Source organism: Salvia splendens, chromosome 10, assembly GCF_004379255.2.
Source record: "Salvia splendens isolate huo1 chromosome 10, SspV2, whole genome shotgun sequence".
Taxonomy (NCBI): domain Eukaryota; kingdom Viridiplantae; phylum Streptophyta; class Magnoliopsida; order Lamiales; family Lamiaceae; genus Salvia; species Salvia splendens.
In genome coordinates, this window is record NC_056041.1 from 121,184 (window position 1) to 138,686 (window position 17,503).

At 41.1% G+C, this 17,503-nt stretch overlaps 3 protein-coding genes across 7 annotated transcripts; all 3 read left to right on the forward strand.

Moving 5' to 3' along the window:
• The first annotated feature begins 785 nt into the window (after positions 1 to 785).
• On the forward strand, positions 786 to 3,052 carry LOC121752363 (dynamin-related protein 4C-like). The gene has a single exon (XM_042147389.1). The coding sequence runs from the start codon at positions 925 to 927 to the stop codon at positions 2,962 to 2,964; it is 2,040 nt and encodes a 679-aa protein (XP_042003323.1). The 5' UTR covers positions 786 to 924; the 3' UTR covers positions 2,965 to 3,052.
• A 966-nt stretch (positions 3,053 to 4,018) lies between these two features.
• Positions 4,019 to 7,415, forward strand: LOC121753221 (cycloeucalenol cycloisomerase-like). The gene is made up of 9 exons (XM_042148433.1): positions 4,019 to 4,153; positions 4,321 to 4,345; positions 4,420 to 4,562; positions 4,984 to 5,067; positions 5,376 to 5,417; positions 5,965 to 6,075; positions 6,153 to 6,344; positions 6,471 to 6,568; positions 7,020 to 7,415. The coding sequence occupies exons 2-9, from the start codon at positions 4,339 to 4,341 to the stop codon at positions 7,201 to 7,203; spliced, it is 861 nt and encodes a 286-aa protein (XP_042004367.1). The 5' UTR covers positions 4,019 to 4,153; positions 4,321 to 4,338; the 3' UTR covers positions 7,204 to 7,415.
• Positions 7,416 to 8,258: 843 nt separating this feature from the next.
• LOC121751200 (transcription factor GLABRA 3-like) lies at positions 8,259 to 11,767 on the forward strand. 5 transcript variants are annotated; one of them, XM_042145914.1, is made up of 9 exons: positions 8,259 to 8,577; positions 8,675 to 8,775; positions 9,225 to 9,479; positions 9,620 to 9,716; positions 9,828 to 9,842; positions 9,933 to 9,989; positions 10,080 to 10,904; positions 10,977 to 11,402; positions 11,522 to 11,767. In XM_042145914.1, the coding sequence occupies exons 1-9, from the start codon at positions 8,509 to 8,511 to the stop codon at positions 11,591 to 11,593; spliced, it is 1,917 nt and encodes a 638-aa protein (XP_042001848.1). In that variant the 5' UTR covers positions 8,259 to 8,508; the 3' UTR covers positions 11,594 to 11,767. The 5 variants fall into 5 exon arrangements, with proteins under 5 accessions (XP_042001848.1, XP_042001851.1, XP_042001850.1 ...); XM_042145917.1 differs by having other exon boundaries at positions 8,260 to 8,506; positions 8,611 to 8,775; XM_042145916.1 differs by having other exon boundaries at positions 8,260 to 8,477; positions 8,611 to 8,775.
• The last annotated feature ends 5,736 nt before the right edge of the window (positions 11,768 to 17,503 follow it).

The following is a 17,503-nucleotide window of genomic DNA, read 5'->3' on the forward strand; positions in this document are numbered from 1 at the left end:
GGTTGTGGGCCCGGGCAGTACTATTAATGCCTGCTCTCTGGCAAGAGCACAACACCCACAACTGTGCTCTTCCGCAAGGACGAGCACAATTAATATAAAATTCAATTACACAAAAACATTTTCATAATACTAAAATTCATTAAAAAAACCACAATAAAAATAACAAATTACAAATAAAATAAAAAGACATAATTAAAATCCTAAAAATTAAAAAGTGTGAATTTTTTGGAGTGAAATTGGGGGTATTTATAGATGAAAGTGTGTATTTTTGGGGTAAAAAAAATAAAAAAAAATTAAAAAGTGGGGAAAAACGGTTATAAACGGATATAATTTTTTGGGGAAGTGAATTTTTTTTTTTATTTTTTATCGATTTTTTTAATAAAAATCCGATTTTTTAAAAAAAAATGTTTGAAACCAACGGCTATGCCGTTGGCGAATGGGAGACCGCCACGTGTGCGTCCGCTGGCACGGACGTGCTCGATACATCGAGCAGCGCCGTGCCAGCGGTGCGGTTGCAGCGGTGGCGGTCCTTCGCCTTGCCGCTGGCACGGACGGCGGTGGCGCCAACCGCCACCGCTGCGGATGCTCTAATGTTAAAAGTTATGTAAAGCAAATAATTCAATTCAGTAAATTTGTAAGATCATTGATTAAAAAAACAGAGAAAAGTGGGGTGGGGCTGCTTGTCCTTTGATTGGCGGAGAAAAAGCATAGAAGTACACTATGGTTCCTTCTAACGTTAAAGTTATATAAAGCAAATAATTCAATTTAGTAAATAGTAGTCTATAATTAATTTACGGTACACTTCCTGAGTTGTATAACATGTGCTTTCCACTTCCCCCTTTCCTCACAAGTCACAACACTCAAAAACCATACCTGCCCTAATTTCATCCACACACCTCCAACAACACGCAATACAGATCAATCATGTCATCATCTACAGTAGTAGAGTCTGTGCGGAGGATGAATCTCCTCAAAATCTCCAAACACGACCTCCAACAAGAGGAGGAAGAGGAAGAGGAAGAAGAGCATGACTCCAGTCACGACGCCCCCATTGTTACCCCCTACAACGACCGGATTCGGCCGCTGCTGGACACGGTGGACAGGCTGCGCCACCTCAAAATCATGCAGGAAGGCATCCAGCTCCCCACCATCGTCGTCGTCGGCGACCAGTCCTCCGGCAAGTCCAGCGTCCTCGAGTCCCTCGCCGGCATCCGCCTCCCCCGCGGCGACGGCATCTGTACCCGCGTCCCCCTCATCATGAGCCTCAAAAACCACTCCGATCCCCGCCCTCACCTCTCCCTCGAGTTCAACGGCAAAACCGTCCAAACCGACGAGGCTAACGTCGTCGATGAAATCATGTACACAACTCAGGAGATCGCCGGCAAAGGGAAGGGCATCTCCAACACTCCATTGACTCTCGTCGTCAAGAAGAAAGGCGTGCCCGATCTCACCATGATCGATCTCCCCGGGATAACTAGGGTTCCGGTCAAAGGCCAGCCGGAGGATATCTCCGAGCAGATCTCTGACATTATCGTGAAGTACATCACGCCAGAGGAGAGCATAATCCTCAACGTCTTATCCGCGGGCGTCGATTTTCCCACCTGCGAGTCGATTCGGATGTCGCAGAGAGTGGACAAAACCGGGCATAGGACTCTCGCCGTCGTCACCAAGGCTGATAAGTCGCCGGAGGGGCTGCTTGAGAAGATCATCGCCGACGATGTCAACATCGGCCTCGGCTACGTCTGCGTCAGAAACCGCATCGGCGATGAGACGTATGAAGAAGCTCGGGAAGAAGAGGCGAAGCTCTTCGAGAATAATCATCTGCTTTCACGGATTGACAAGTCCATTGTTGGAATCTCTGCTTTGGCAGAGAGGTTGACGACCATTCAGGCCAACATCATCGTCAAATGCTTGCCTGAGATCGTGCGCAAAATCAACGAGAAGCTCTCGGCTAATCTGGAAGAGCTGAATAAGATGCCTCAGCATCTGAGCTCAATCAGCGAAGCGATGACTGCGTTCATGAACATTCTCGGCTCTGCTAGAGAATCTCTGAGGAAGATATTGCTACAAGGCGAGTTCGATGAGTATCCCGCAGATGATAATATGCACGCCTCCGCTAGATTAGCTGAAATGCTCAACAATTACTCCGAGGAGCTCCGATCTGCCAAATCCGGCGACGGCAACGACAATTTTCTGGTGGATGAAATGAAGGTTTTAGAAGAAAGCCGATCCGTCGGCCTCCCCAATTTCATACCTAAATCCGCATTCCGCACTCTGATCGCGAAGAAAGTGAAGGAGATATCGACAACACCGTTCGATTACTCGGAGAAGATATGGAATTACATCCAGAGCATAGTGATCTCCGTCCTGCTGAAGCACTGCGACAACTACCCGCAGCTGATCTCATGCACCAGACGAGCGGCTCAAAACCTAATTTCGAGGAAGAAGCACCACTCTGCGGAGTGGATCTCCGATCTGGTGGAGATGGAGAAGCTCTCCGACTACACGTGCAACGGGGCGTACACGGCGTCGTGGAACAAGCTGATGGCAGAGCAGAACGGATTCGTGGAGCGGATCCGAGGCAATTTCCCGTTTGCGGCGGTGAGCGGGTTCGGGGAGATCAACATCGCGCATCTGTGGGGCGTGAAGGCGGATGTGGTGCAGGCAGCGTACGATCTGAAGATGAGGATGGCTGCATATTGGGAGGTGGTGACGGGGAGGATGGTGGATAACATGGTGCTGCACTTAATGTTTAGCATAGGAAAGGTGGTGAATAAGGAGATGCAGAAGGAGATTATTGATGAGGTGATGGGACCACAGGGGAACGGGCTGGAGAGGATGTTGGACGAGCCACCATCGGTGGCGGAGAAGAGGAAGAAGCTGCAGAGCAGCGTTGCCTTGCTCAAGCAGTCTAAAGAGATTGTTGCTAATATTATGGACAACATTTCTCTCGATTTCGATTGAATTTGAATGACTAGTTATTTTACGCTTTGTTTTCCCTCTATGTGGCGCCGAGCTGATTCGGTTATTTATGGAACTCGTCTTCTATTGATGTCCTGTGTCTCATTTTACAATAATGTTCACAAATTGTCTAAAAATTGCAAAGATGTGGATTATATATTTACTAGTATCATTTAATATCCATTAAGAAAAAAATGAGAGTGACAAATAATGAAATAATCATCTACACATCTATATTTGGAAATGCCAAATTGCCAATTGAGGGAGTACTACAAAGTTATTAACAAAAATCACTTTTAATCAAATTACAGTATATTTTAATTTCAAATGATAGTTTTTCATAACTCTCTTTTTATACATGTAAAGTGACGGATGTGATCAATTGCTAACTAATTAGCAATCCAAAACTAAGACCAATTTTTAACATTATGAGATCTAGTGGTTGATATAATGTTAAATGGAAAATTTAAATGACTATTAAATAAAATTAAAAGGCATTAATGTCAATTCTCCCTTATTAAAATTATCATAAAACTTTAAATTTACGTAACTGTCTCGATTTAAAATATTTTTTCACAAAAAATATATCAAATTAAAGGTAATTCTATAAGGATTCTAACGAGATATCACATGCATATGTTCCGACAACGTTCGGATGATGAAATTTGATGATTTTATTTTAGTTTTCGTATATGTTGATAAACATATTTTTTATCAACAAATACATAAAAAATCTCAATATAATGGATATAAAATCTCAATATAATGCATGCAAATCTTAATATAATGCATGTGAAATCTCAATAAAACTGTGTTGATATTTTGTCTATTAATTCGTAAGATTTAATCTCATCCACTCATTTTTAAATTTAAAGGTAGAAATTTAGTCTTAGGGACAATCTAAGACTAAATTTCTATGGTAGAAATTTAGTCTTGATTTTGGACTTTGATGCTATAAGCCATAGAAGATGACCATCTGAATATTATAAATTGATATATAAAAAATTTACTCACTACAAATTATTGGACTGACTAGATAAAAAATTTATATCAAATTATTGGACTGACTAGATAAAATGGCTCTGCAGCCATCATCACCGGAATTCTCTCTCCCTCCGTCGTGCTTTTTCTGCCTTGGGTCGTTCACCAATCACGTGTGCGGGGCTATTGCATTCATCCATTGGAATTTTAGGTAAATTTCCTCCAAAAACAGTTCAGAACGCCAATTTCAATCTGCTTCAATATAATATAATAACACCCTAAATTAGCAGTAGGTATAGATTTTCAGTCTCTCACTACTATTATTTTTTTACTGAGAAGCATATCAAACTCACTACTAAATCTCGCTCTTCTCTGCAGCCCGAATTGCAGACGGAAATGGGAGGTACATTTCTGCTTGTTAATTGCTGATCGATATTCGTTTATGCGGCTTTGTTGAATTGGGGGTGAAATGCGTAGGTGGTGAAGTGGATCGCTCAACTTCAAATCTTTGGTTAGCTCATAACCCGAGCAAAAGATGGGCTGAACTTTTCTTTCTCATCTACACACCTTTTTGGCTCACACTCTGCCTTGGCATTGTCGTCCCCTACAAACTTTACGAGGTATTTTGTTGATTTGCCTTTTCTTCATTGATTTAGGGAAACTTTTGATCAGTATTTCCCATGAGTTGATTCCAAACATGGTTATGAATTTTCTTTTTCATGTAAATTTTGAAAAGGTAATGGTTAGGATTCGTCATATACTCCATGTTTGTTTTCTGTTGGTGCTGAAGAATGATACGGTAATTCCTGTCAAATCTTAATAACATGGATAGTGAGATGGAACATCCTAGATTTCGGAAGATTTGAAATATAAAGAGACAGGGCAAGATTGCAAAAATACACTATATCTTTTAGATGAACAACAAATATCCTTTTCTTTATTGTGCTTATAGATGAACATGGTGCTATGTAGTCCTTGTCCTGTTGTTATATTGATGACATTGTTGACTAGAATTTCTTAAATTTCTTATTCTTTTGCCAGAATTTTACAGAGTGGGAGTACCTCTTACTTGGACTTGTTTCAGCTTTGCCTGCTTTTATAATTCCAATGGTTTTTGTTGGAAAGGTGAGTTTATGGTTTTCTTTCTTCTGGTGAATAAATTCATTTGAGAATAAAGTTGTAAAGGTCAGTTTGATTGCTCTGCTGGCAGCAGTTGTTGTACTGAATCTTGCATTGATTCACTTGTTTCTATTATGAGTTATTTCTCCCTATCCCCTAGAAGATGTAAATTGTAAAGTCATGTTTAGAAACTTAGTTTTTAACTAGCGACATGTCTTTGTTAATTGCAAAAATCATGTGAATAAGGATATAAGCTTTAACATATTTCCATCTCACGTTGTAAAATTGTATTCATTCCTCTTAAACTCTTTCAGGCAGATAGGAGCTTGTGTTGGAAAGATCGTTATTGGGTGAAAGTAAGTACTTATAATTTTTTTTGCTAAACTAATTGAGAATTACTAACATTTATATGACTAATCTAATCATCTTTGTCTTATAATATGCTTTCACTTGTTTCTGTGGAATTTCTTATCAAACAAGGTAATTTTAACTCGTATCACTTGCATGGCATATAACCTGAGATTCAAGTTCCCATGTCAGATAAAAATCAGATGAGATCCTTGTTTCGGAGTTTTTCCCAGAAAAATGTTGCAACAGAGCTATCTTAATAATCAATTGCTTATCTTCCTTAAGAAATTGATATATGGAAGATTACAGATAACTCCTTTAGGCTGAGCAGAATAATTTACTAGATTGCGACAGAACAAGTCATGTCCCACCTGTTTAGCATGCAAATGAATGAGCTAACTTTTTTTTCTCATACAGTATGCTTCAAAACAAATAACGTTAATGGTTCATACATAGATTTTTTGTTGTTCGCTTCTGGTACATATCAATTAATAACTACTACGCGAGTTGTTTTGTCTTGCATCTTGCCGTAACTTGAAATTTCTTTTCTTCCAGGCTAGTCTCTGGATCATTCTCTTTAGTTACGTTGGAAATTACTTCTGGACCCACTATTTTTTCACGGTATTGGGTGCCTCATATACATTCCCGTCGTGGAGGATGAATAATGTGAGCCCAAAAATCATATTGTTTACATTTTTATTAATTCATAGTAGTTGAAAGTGATCATGGAAACCGTTTTGCAGGTACCACATACAACCTTCCTTCTCACGCATGTCTGCTTCTTGTTTTACCACGTTTCTTCTAATATGACACTTCGCAGAATCCAGCATTCTGTCGCTCACTTGCCAGAAACAACACAGTGGCTGTTTAAAGCTTCCTGGATTTTAATTCTTTCATATTTCGTAGCATATCTGGAGACTGTAGCCATTTCCAATGTAAGTAAAGACACAAAAACAAACACTGGTATTTGGGGTTTAATCTTTATGCAGTTCAGATCTTTATCAATATGTTATTATATATTGATATTTTCTAGTATTAATCTTCTATTTGACTATGTGCAGTTTCCCTATTATGAATTTGTCGATCGAGCTGTCATGTACAAAGTTGGCTGCCTGTTTTATGCAATTTATTTCTTTGTTAGTTTCCCAATGTTTTTCAGGTAATATTTGCTCCTCTCTCTCTCTCTTTCTGTATGTGTGTGTCTAACTTTTATCATGTGGCTGTAAATTTATGGGTGCTTGAGATGGCATTGCTTGTGTTTGGTGTATGTGTGCTTGTGCGCCTACTCGTTTAGGAACCCAACTTTAAAATACGGAGATCTACTTATATATCATGAAACTCCTTCATGAATGTAGGCTTGCTTACAATAGGAAAAGACTTTCACTTAGATTTTGGTATTGAAATTTGAAATCGACATAGATGCATATGATGGTCTAACTGCTAAAATTTATTGTCTTTCTGATGTTAATGGTAATCCATGATTATTACTGAAGTTAAAAATAGTTGTTCAGTGCAAAATTAAGGACCTAATTTAGAACTTGAAGCTCATGTTATTGAAGTAGCAAACTATTATTGATCTGCTTATTTGGTTGGCATCATATGCAACGCAGGATCGATGAGGAACCGAGTGATGCATGGGACTTGCCAAGAGTGGCTGTTGATGCTTTAGGTGCTGCAATGCTAGTCACCATCATTCTCGACTTATGGCGGATCTTCCTCGGACCAATTGTGCCTATTCCAGAATCAAAACAATGCCATCAACCAGGGCTTCCGTGGTTCCCCCTAAGCGCGTAAGCCTTGTTCATGCCAAGCACGTTTGTCCTTGTCGGACACATTGTTTAGCCCCAGACCTTCCAACTGCCCTGATTAAATTCTAATAGAACTTTCATTTCATACTCTTGGCTTCTTTGGCACATGACCAACTCTTCTATAACTGTATTCAAATCTGCCAAAGTTTGTCACAGATTATATTCAAATCTTTTCCACTCTCCCTAAGGGTGTCGAAACGGACTGTGGGACATCGTGTCTTCAACGAGGGAGAACCTCGTTGAAATGCAAATGTCAAGTAGTTGCTAGCGAAATCTATGGTGGTGTTGTACTCCCTACCAACCATGGATCCCAACCAGGGCTTTGTCATCAATCAACACTTAATAATAGTACTACTAGATTTAACATTATGGTAGGAGCATGAGTGTGACACATTGAGTTTAAATAGTACTCCAGCACAAACATGTGTATACAGATGTAGGGACAAATTGATCATGTGACCACTTCACTATATGAAAACATCAATTTCTTCGACCTGTTAATATTGCTGGTGTGGGCATCAGTGACTAAATTGTTTTGTATAAAGTGCTATGTCTGGAATAACAAAAAATGCACAGAACTACAAATGCTCAAATTTATTGGTTGTCAACTTAATGCAATATAGTAATACGGAGTATACAATAGAATTAAATTAACTCTAGAATATAAATAAGTGTATACAAAATAGAACATACAGACATAAGAAGAAGCTCGTATAAGGTATGTAGCATATCATTTTCGTATAAACATATGCTACAAAATTGAGCATACTAACTTGCTGTAAATTATGAAGTTAGAAATTTGGTTTAAATTTGCAACAATGTCCTAAATTTTCTATTTAATTCAGAATTAATACACAAAAGTAGCCAAGTGTCTCTGAATGTGAGGTCATTTCTTGGACCACATTTCAAATCTTTAATTCTTTCCTATCTTATCCAACTCTGTCACTCACTCAGGTTTCGATCACTTACTGTAATTAGCACTTGCAAAAAGTGTAAATAATATGGCCCATTTAACCTACTCCTCTGCACCTCATTTTCTCTCTCTACATATGCTACTTAAAAAGAGATTCCCTGTATAAAATTTGGGATAAAGGGGAATCATATTTCCTATGATACTTGTCACACGACATAGAATTATGCATGCATGCCGCAGGAACTATTCTTGAATCTTAACATGTGAAGATAAACTTGTTTCTCCGATCTTTGCCCCAAATGCCTAGATTGTGTTTTTATAGATGATGATGAGGGCTAAAATTTGAGGTGAACATAAAGATAATTTTTTTAGCGGTGTATGTATGCAAATGGGGATGTCACTTTTTACTCTTCCTGCATTTCAAGTGCAGCTGTCAAGCTCCATCTGGTAATTCTCTTCTTTTTTATTGTGCTTTTATAGTTTCAATATTTGTTTAGGTGGAGAGAGAGAGTGGTCAATAATGGCAACTGGAAACCAAAACCAGAAAGAAATGCCTCAGAATCTAAGGACGCATCTTGCTCTTGCTGTTCAAAGCTTTCAATGGAGCTATGCAATTTTCTGGTCCGTTTCTTGCATACAACCAGGGTAAGTAAAGATCCAATTTTTACTGTGATACCTCCCCACCCCACCTACCAACCAATAAAATTGATTTTTCTTCTTTATGCTTCTGCTGAAAAAATTCCTGCAATGAGAGGAAAACTGCCCTAAAAGTTTGAATGCAGTAGAAATATGAGAGGAATCTCTAATTTCAGTCATGATTTTTCTTTTCAGTGTTGCTATATGTTTATGTTATGAGTTTGGCCTTCCTACATTGCTTGCATTTAGGGTTACTTTTGTAGGACCACAAATTGAGTGATTGTGATCCACCATTCACTGTTTTAAAGCTGCTTTCTTGCTTCTTAACATTGCTTGAACAAAAGCTTTTTTTTCTACTTGAATTCACCTGCTTTGTTGGGGATTTGGATGTAGCTTTGCTGGTGACTGCATTGTTAATGGTCGATTTTGAATCTTATATGCATCTGTGACATGTTTAGGATGCTGGAATGGTGCGAAGGGTACTACAACGGTGATATAAAAACACGAAAGACTGTTCAAGTAGCTGAGGTGGACATGGATCAGTTGGGATTGCAGAGAAGTGATCAATTGAGAGAGCTTTACGTGTCTCTGTCGCTTGGTGATACCAAACCTCAAGCTAAGAGGCCTACAACTGCATTATCCCCTGAAGATCTCACTGATGCAGAGTGGTATTTCTTGGTTTGTATGTCTTTCGTGTTCAACGCCAACCAAGGGTACCTATCTTTCCAGCTGAATCAATTTGCTTTTACTTCGACTTCTGGTTGATGGACATAATTATGATGATCTGTGAGCTTGAGTCTGAAACATTAAAATATGAAAACTATATTGAATTTTGTGATTCTGAATTCTTGAGGTTGCCTGGGAGAACATTAGCTGCAAATCAAATGATATGGCTCTGCAATGCTCACCGGGCTGACACCAAAGTCTTCTCTCGTTCTTTGCTTGCAAAGGTAAGCAGAAAACGAATCACCCCACAAAATATGTATCCCATAGAATCAATTGAGTTTTTAACATCTTTTTGCTTCTCAACTTTGATTGTTGGACGCGCATTGCTTTATTAGAGCGCATCGATCAAGGTATTGATCTGAACTCGTTAATGTTTTCTCAGGTTCGAGTAAAAAAGAACATATTTCTAAAGAATCTATTGCATTGATCTGAACTTGCAGACTATTGTGTGCTTTCCCCATTCAGGAGGTGTCGTTGAGCTCGGGACAACTGAACTAGTATGCCACTTAAATCTCAGCCTCTGTAGTTACGTTCATCGAACTCATTTATTGTTATGATAACATGCAATGTCCACGCGATTTTTTAAGGTTCCAGAAGATCCAAGTCTGATTCGGCATATAAGTTCGTTCCTGGAAAGTCCTTCCGTGGCTGTTCCCCTTATTCCTAACCTTGTCTTCGACAGCAGCAGTTGCAACCCAAATGGTCTGAATCTTGAACGACTCGACCATGCCCACATGCTCGAAGATGGTCTTGACCGGCTCATGGATGATCCATACATGGAGATGTGTTCTCCATATAACTCTTCAGATGACTTTGCAAACAATCTGCTGAGAGAAGAGTCGAATTTGGTGGAAGGCGTGGGCGGTGAGGCTTCTAAACTGCAAAGCTGGCCAGTAATGGAAGATGCAGTCAGTAATTGCTTGAATAATTCTGTGAATTCCAGTGACTGTGTCTCTCAAACAGAGGGAGAACTCGAGAAGGTAATCCCACATTCGGATGGGAACAAGGAAAAGAAAAGCTGCGTGCAGGAATGCAATCAAAAGACACCCTCTGAAGGCCAAGGAAATGATGTTCATTACCACAGTGTTCTTTCCTACCTCTTGAAGAGTTCTCACCAATTGATTCTTGGTCCTTACATCAGAAATGGGAGCACAGAATCGAGCTTCGTTTTCTGGAGGAAGGTTGGAGTTCCGGGACCCCAAAGAGGAACTACTCCACAGAAGCTACTCAAGAAAGTGCTCTTTGAAGTTGCTAGATTGCATCAAAGTTGCAGGGGTGAATCTGATAAACATCGCATCTGTCCCAAATCTGATGAAGCCGACAGAAACCATGTCTTGTCTGAACGGAAGCGCCGAGAGAAAATAAATGAGAGATTCATGATTCTTGGATCCCTAGTCCCATCTGGTGGAAAGGTAGATGATCTGCTCTTCAGATTATCCTGACTCATAAACTAAATTTCATGAAAACGAAACTCGTTGTTGCAGGCTGACAAAGTATCGGTGCTTGACCACACGATAGAGCACTTGAGGAAGCTCGAGAGAAGAGTGGAGGAGCTGGAGTCCTACAAGGAAGCAATGGAGAGAGAGTCGACCACACACAGCAAATCCCAGGATGCCATTGAGAGGACCTCTGATAACTACAGAGATGACAACAATTCGAAGAGGCCAGCAATGAATAAGAGGAAGGCCGGTCATAGGGACAAGACAGGACCTCGGTTGAGAGACTCCTCCCCAACTGATAACATAACCATCAGTGTCTCAAACAAGGTGGTCTTGATTGAGATGAGGTGCTTGTTTAAGGAGCACGTGTTGTTCGAAGTTATGGAGATGTTGAGCAAAATACACCTCGAAACGCAGACTATCCAGTCATCCACCATTGACGGGACTCTCTCCATTACTGTAAATGCCAAGGTCTACCATCTAAGACCATGAATGTGACAGTTTCATGCATGCCTTACAACTTCAGTTACATTTTGTTTAAATAATTAGCTGAAGCTATCTATGCTAACAGCTGTTGCATGATTTTGCAGTGCGAGGGACTGAAATCTCCATCAGCAGTAGTGATCAAAGAAGCTCTTCAGAAAATTATCAGCAAGTGTTGAACATGTTAGACTCTGTGTTTGAGAACCTCTAATCACTAATTTAGCAGGTATAATTATATATTTTCAAGTAGTGCAGTTTTTGTAACCTTTTTTTAATGATGGACAGTAAATATTTCTAGTCATGTAGATTAATATGTACTGGTATGATTCAAACTATAGTTTTGGATGGATAAACCAGCATAACTTTTAGAGCATGCGCAGCGGTGGCGTCCGTCGCCACCGCCGTCCGCGCCGCTGGCACGGACCCCATCCGCCGCCGCTGCGTTCGCGCCGCTGGCACGGCGCTGCTCGATGTATTGAGCACGTCCGTGCCAGCGGACGCACACGTGGCGCGCTCCCATTCGTCAACGGCTCGACCGTTGCATTTAAACATTTTTTATTTTTTTTTAAAAAAAATCGGTTTTTTATTAAAAAAACCGATAAAAAAAAATTCACTTCCCCAAAAAAATATATCCGTTTATAGCCGTTTTTTACACCTTTTAATTTTTTTTTCATTTTTTTTACCCCAAAAATACACACTTTCATCTATAAATACCCTCAATTTCACCCCAAAAATTCACATCAAACTACACAACTTTCATCATCATTCTCCAATATCCATTCTCATCTCCATTCTCTCATATCCATTTTCATCTTCATTCTCTCATACCCTACAACATCACTATGTCCGGCCAAGACGATAACCCTTCGGGCTCCCACGGTTGTAACCCCGAATGGTTCGGTTCACAACCGTTTCCTAGTCCGGAAATGGAATATTCGGCCCCTCCTCAAACCCAAGATTCGGCCGTTCCGGGTGGCTACCGTCCATACACAATCGACGCCAAGGTGCCTCCGAAGGGCGCTACGGGTGGACACCAGAGCCTAGGCGTCGCGCCCCTTCCCAAATGCCGATTCCTCCATCTCACTCCGGTGTCCGCACACCGTACTCACCGGCGGAGATGGAAAGATTGTTCAAGGCGTACTTGGAAATCTCCGAAGATGCGGTGGTTGGAACGAACCAATCCGGCGATCACTTTTGGTGGCGCGTCTCTAGCCGGTACAATGCAAACCGGCCGCCCGGAACGATCGAGCGCAACGAGAGTATGGTGCGCAACTGCATCGGCCGAGCCAACGAAGAAATTGGCAAGTTCAACGGCTATTTCATCCAGGAGTCCCGGAATACCGGGAGCGGCCGAAGCGAGGTCGACATCATCACCGCCGCGCTGAGCACCTACCAATCCATGAACGGTAAGTCGTCCAAATATCTTAACGTTTGGCAGGAGACACGGACGCACCCGAAGTGTAAGGGAGGCATAACATCCTCCTCTAGCGGCTCCTCCAAACGATCAAGGTCGGTAGCCCTATCCGACTCCGGCTCGGAAGAAGTGACTAGCCAACTCGCCGGAGCTAACTTGGGTAGCCACGATGCCGGACCGAGCGGTTCCCAACGCCGCCCCCAAGGAAGGAAGAAGGCGGCGGCCAACCGTCGTCGCGGCTCGACTCCCGAAGCCACTCCCGAAGCCGCTCCCGCTCCCGCTCCCTATGTGCCACCTCCACCCCCGAACAACTCGCTGTGGATGCTCTTAAGCCAACTCAATATGGCCGATAGGTCATCTATGACCCCCACGCAACTTGAAACACACGAGACCATGATAAAAGGTCTCCAAAAACAATTGGGGTTGATCCCGCCGGATGCGTAGTTTTATTAGGAGTTTAATTATGTAATTTTTAATTTTTAAGATTTTAATTATGTAATTTTTAATTTTAAGGAGTTTAATTATGTAATTTTTAATTTTTAGGATTTTAATTATGTATTTTTTAATTTTATTTGTAATTTGTAATATTTATTATGGTTTTAAAATGGATTTTAATATTATGGAAATGTTATTGTTTAATTGAATTTTATATTAATTGTGCTCGTCCTTGCGGGAGAGCACAATTGTGGGTGTTGTGCTCTTGCCAGAGAGCAGGCATGAATAGTACCGCACGGGCCCACAACCGTGCCGCTGGCAAGAGCACGGTTGTGGATGCTCTTAGGTGTAGAACAGCAGATGATGAACTTAAACTCAAGAGTCAAAACAGCTTCATATTTTTTTGTTAATTTTTAATTATAATATAATTTGTGTAAAAGCTAATAGAGCTAAACTACTTTTCAAGTTTATCGTTTTAAGTGTGTACTTTAGGCCATCCACAATAGGCGCCCAGCGACGGCCCAGCTGAGCTCCGGCGCTGGGCGGTTCGCTGGGCGATCTATTGCAGCCGCCCAGCGGGCTATTGGAGAGAGAAACCGCGCAGCGCTGGGCGGTCGCGTGGAGCTGGGCGGTCCGTTCGGCGCTATTGCAGCGCCCGGATCGCCCAGCGCACCGCCTAGCGCGAAAAAATAAAATTTTTTTTTTCGAAACACTATTTCTACGCGCTTTGTTCGTCAGCGACAGCGACGACGGAGACGAGGAGTGAATTGTCACTCCTTTTTATTATTGTATTTTTTTTTAAATTTATGTACTTTTTTTTATTATTGTATTTTTTTAATTAATGTACTTTTTAAATTATTGTACTTTTTAAAATTTTAATAGTATTATTAAACTTTTCTCGTATATATCTCGTAAATTAAATTTCGCATATTGTGTGATTGTTAATTATTTCATTTTGTATATATTTGTTAATAGTGATGTGGATATTAGTGGCTAGGCTATGGCTGGGCTATTGCTAGGCTATTTGCTTGTTTTGATGATGTGTTAGGAGGATTTTTAGTGCTGCTGATGTGGCAGTGGCTGGGCTATGGCTGGGCTACTGCTGGGCTATTGCTGGGCTATTTCTATTGTGGATGGCCTTAGGGCACCCGCAACGCTGTGCCGTTGCGGTTCCTATGCCGTTCCGGCGGAACGGTTCCGTGGCGGCACGCGTTGCGGGGTGCGTTCCGTCGCCGTTCCGTGCCGTCGCCATTCCTATGTCGTGCCGCGTTCCGTTCCGGAGGAACGCGGAACGGAACGTTCCGCCACGCGCCGAGGCGACGTGGCGGCCTCCCATTCGACGCGTGAAGCCCACTCGCTGCCCCGCGAGTGGGCTTCGTCCGGTGACGCAATAATTCATTTTTTTTAATTCGAATTTAATAAAAAAAATTATTTTTTTTTGCAACGGTAATGAGACCGTTTTTTTATATCCGTTTTTTATTTTTTTTTAATTTTTATTTTATTTATTTACTCTATAAATACTCCTATTTCATACTCATTTCAATCACAAACACACATCTATTCCTCTCTATTTCCACCCCAATTTTCATGTCAAATCAACTATATTTTCCTTCTCCCAAATTTAATCAAACTAATGGATCCTTATGAACAAATGCGTCAAATATTGGAACAATCACTTGAAGAAGATCGACGACGGGAGGCGGAAGAAGCCGCGCCGCCCCAACGACGCTCCCGTACGTACATCCATCGTAACCGGGAGGAAGCCGCCGCAAGGTTAGTACGCGACTACTTCTGCGATAACCCGGTTTGGGAAGATACGTACTTCCGTCGCCGTTTCCGCATGGGGAAACCGTTATTTCTCCACATCGCGAATACTTTGGCAGCCCGGGAAGAGTTCTTCCAGGAAGGGTTCGACGCGGTCGGCCGTCCCAGCCACACGACGCTGCAGAAATGTACTGCAGCAATCCGCCAGCTTGCGACTGGACAAACGGCCGACATGTTCGACGAATACCTCCACATCGGAGACAGCACTGGGCGAATGTGCTTGCTCAAATTCTGCCAAGGCGTCCGGGCAGCCTTCACCGACGAATTTCTCCGAAGGCCAAGCACGACCGATTGTCAGTTCCTGCTCAACCTTCACGAAACAGTGCACGGATTCCCCGGGATGCTCGGCAGCGTCGATTGCATGCACTGGCAATGGAAGAATTGCCTGGTGGCGTGGAAGGGGTCCTACACGAGCGGCCACAAAGGCACCCACCCAACCGTTATACTTGAGGCCGTTGCCGACTACCGCCTTTGGATCTGGCACGCGTACTTCGGGGTCCCTGGGTCGAACAACGACGTAAACGTGCTCCACCAGTCCGACCTCTTGACCGAAGTTTTGGATGGTAAAGCGCCGGCCATCAACTTCGTCGCCAACAACCGGCTTTATAAAATGGGGTACTATCTCGCCGATGGCATCTACCAGAAGTGGCCTACCTTCGTGAAGACGTGCAGTGGGTCTGCGAACCCAAAGCAGACTCTTTTTGCGCAGAAGCAGGAGGCTGCTCGCAAGGATGTGGAGAGGGCGTTCGGGGTTCTCCAAGCGCGCTTCAACATCATCAAAGCCCCGGCTCGTACGTGGTTCATGGAAAACATGGTCGACATCATGTATACGTGCATAATCTTGCACAACATGATTGTCCAAGACGAAGGACCCGAGGCGGGAAATTGGTTCGACGACGAATCCCCCGGAAGCTCAACCGCAAGTAGTCCGCCTCGAAGTGGAGCGCATCCGTCTATACAAGAACGGTTATCTATTCGTGCAAGGCCACGCGACTCTAGTGCCCACACCCAACTCCAACATGATCTAATTGAGCACATTTGGGCAAATTTTGGCGGATGAAATTATTAAAATTGTGTACTTTTATTTTTTTAGGATTTTAATTGTGTGCTTTTTATTTTTTTACGTTTAAGTTGTAATTTTTTTTAATGTTGTGTGTTTTTTAATAAAGTGTGTTTGTTTTTTAAAGTGTGTTTATTTAAATTGAATTGGGTTGGAAATAAAAAAAATGAAATTGAATGAATAGTAATTTAAGAAACGGTTAAGGAACGGAGGGTTGCAGGTTCCGTTCCTTAGTTAAGGAATGGAGTAAAAAAGTATAGTGGGGCCCTCAAATAGTGGTTTAAGGAACGGTATAGGAACAACGTTGTGGATGGCCTTACTGGTTTACTCTTCCCTTTTTGGGAAAAAGATATCAATTGAATAGTTGATTCTCAATTTCTTTTTTGAGAATTTTACGACCAATATTATTAATAAATGAGCAAATCATCAAATCCATGTCAGAGATTCTGAGTCAGAAATCTACAGAAATGTTGTAGCCACACGGAGTGGGATCCCCTGCTGTGTTAAAAAACACAGCAGGTCCTGCTGTGCTTAAAACGACAACAAATGAAGAATGAAACGCAAGAGAGGTGATGGTAGGCCTTATCTTTCTGCTGTGCTTAAAACGACAACAAATGAAGAATGAAACGCAAGAGAGGTGATGGTGGGCCCTTATCTTTTCTTTCATGTAGTACAGTAGTAGTACTAATTTACTTATTTACTTTATTCAATATACGACATTTACCGGACACATTATTTCTACTGAATTAATCTTTATAGGAGCTCAATATTTAATTGTGAACTTTTCAAAATTTACGACATTTTCGAAATGAGCTCTATTTTTGTTTATTGATTTAATTGAAATTATAATATATTTGGGTGTGTTTAACAAAAGCAAAAATAACATAAAAAAATACCACCTCCGTACACAAAAATAGATTAATTTTATCATTTTGGATCGTCTACAAATATTAAACTAATTCTAAATATAGAAAGTTTAAACAAATAATAACCCTACACAGCATTCTAAAATGTGGACTTCATAATCTATAAACGCTACTTTCATAATATTTTTTTCTCAATCTCTCCATATTTTACCAATTGCACAATAAATCCATGTCATTCATAACTTTGTCTATTTTTTTAGACAGAAATAGTAGTAAGTGAAAAGGATATAACAAATTTGCAGACAAATTACACTAATCTTTTTATAATACTAACTCAAAATATGTTAGATTATGTTTCAATTACAGCCGTAGTGATTTAAATCTTTGCATTTGATAGAATGGTGTGAAGAAAAAGAAAAACCACGACCATTTTTTCTTTTGTTTTTAATATATTTTTATTTTGTTAAAACTCTCAAATATATTATAAGTT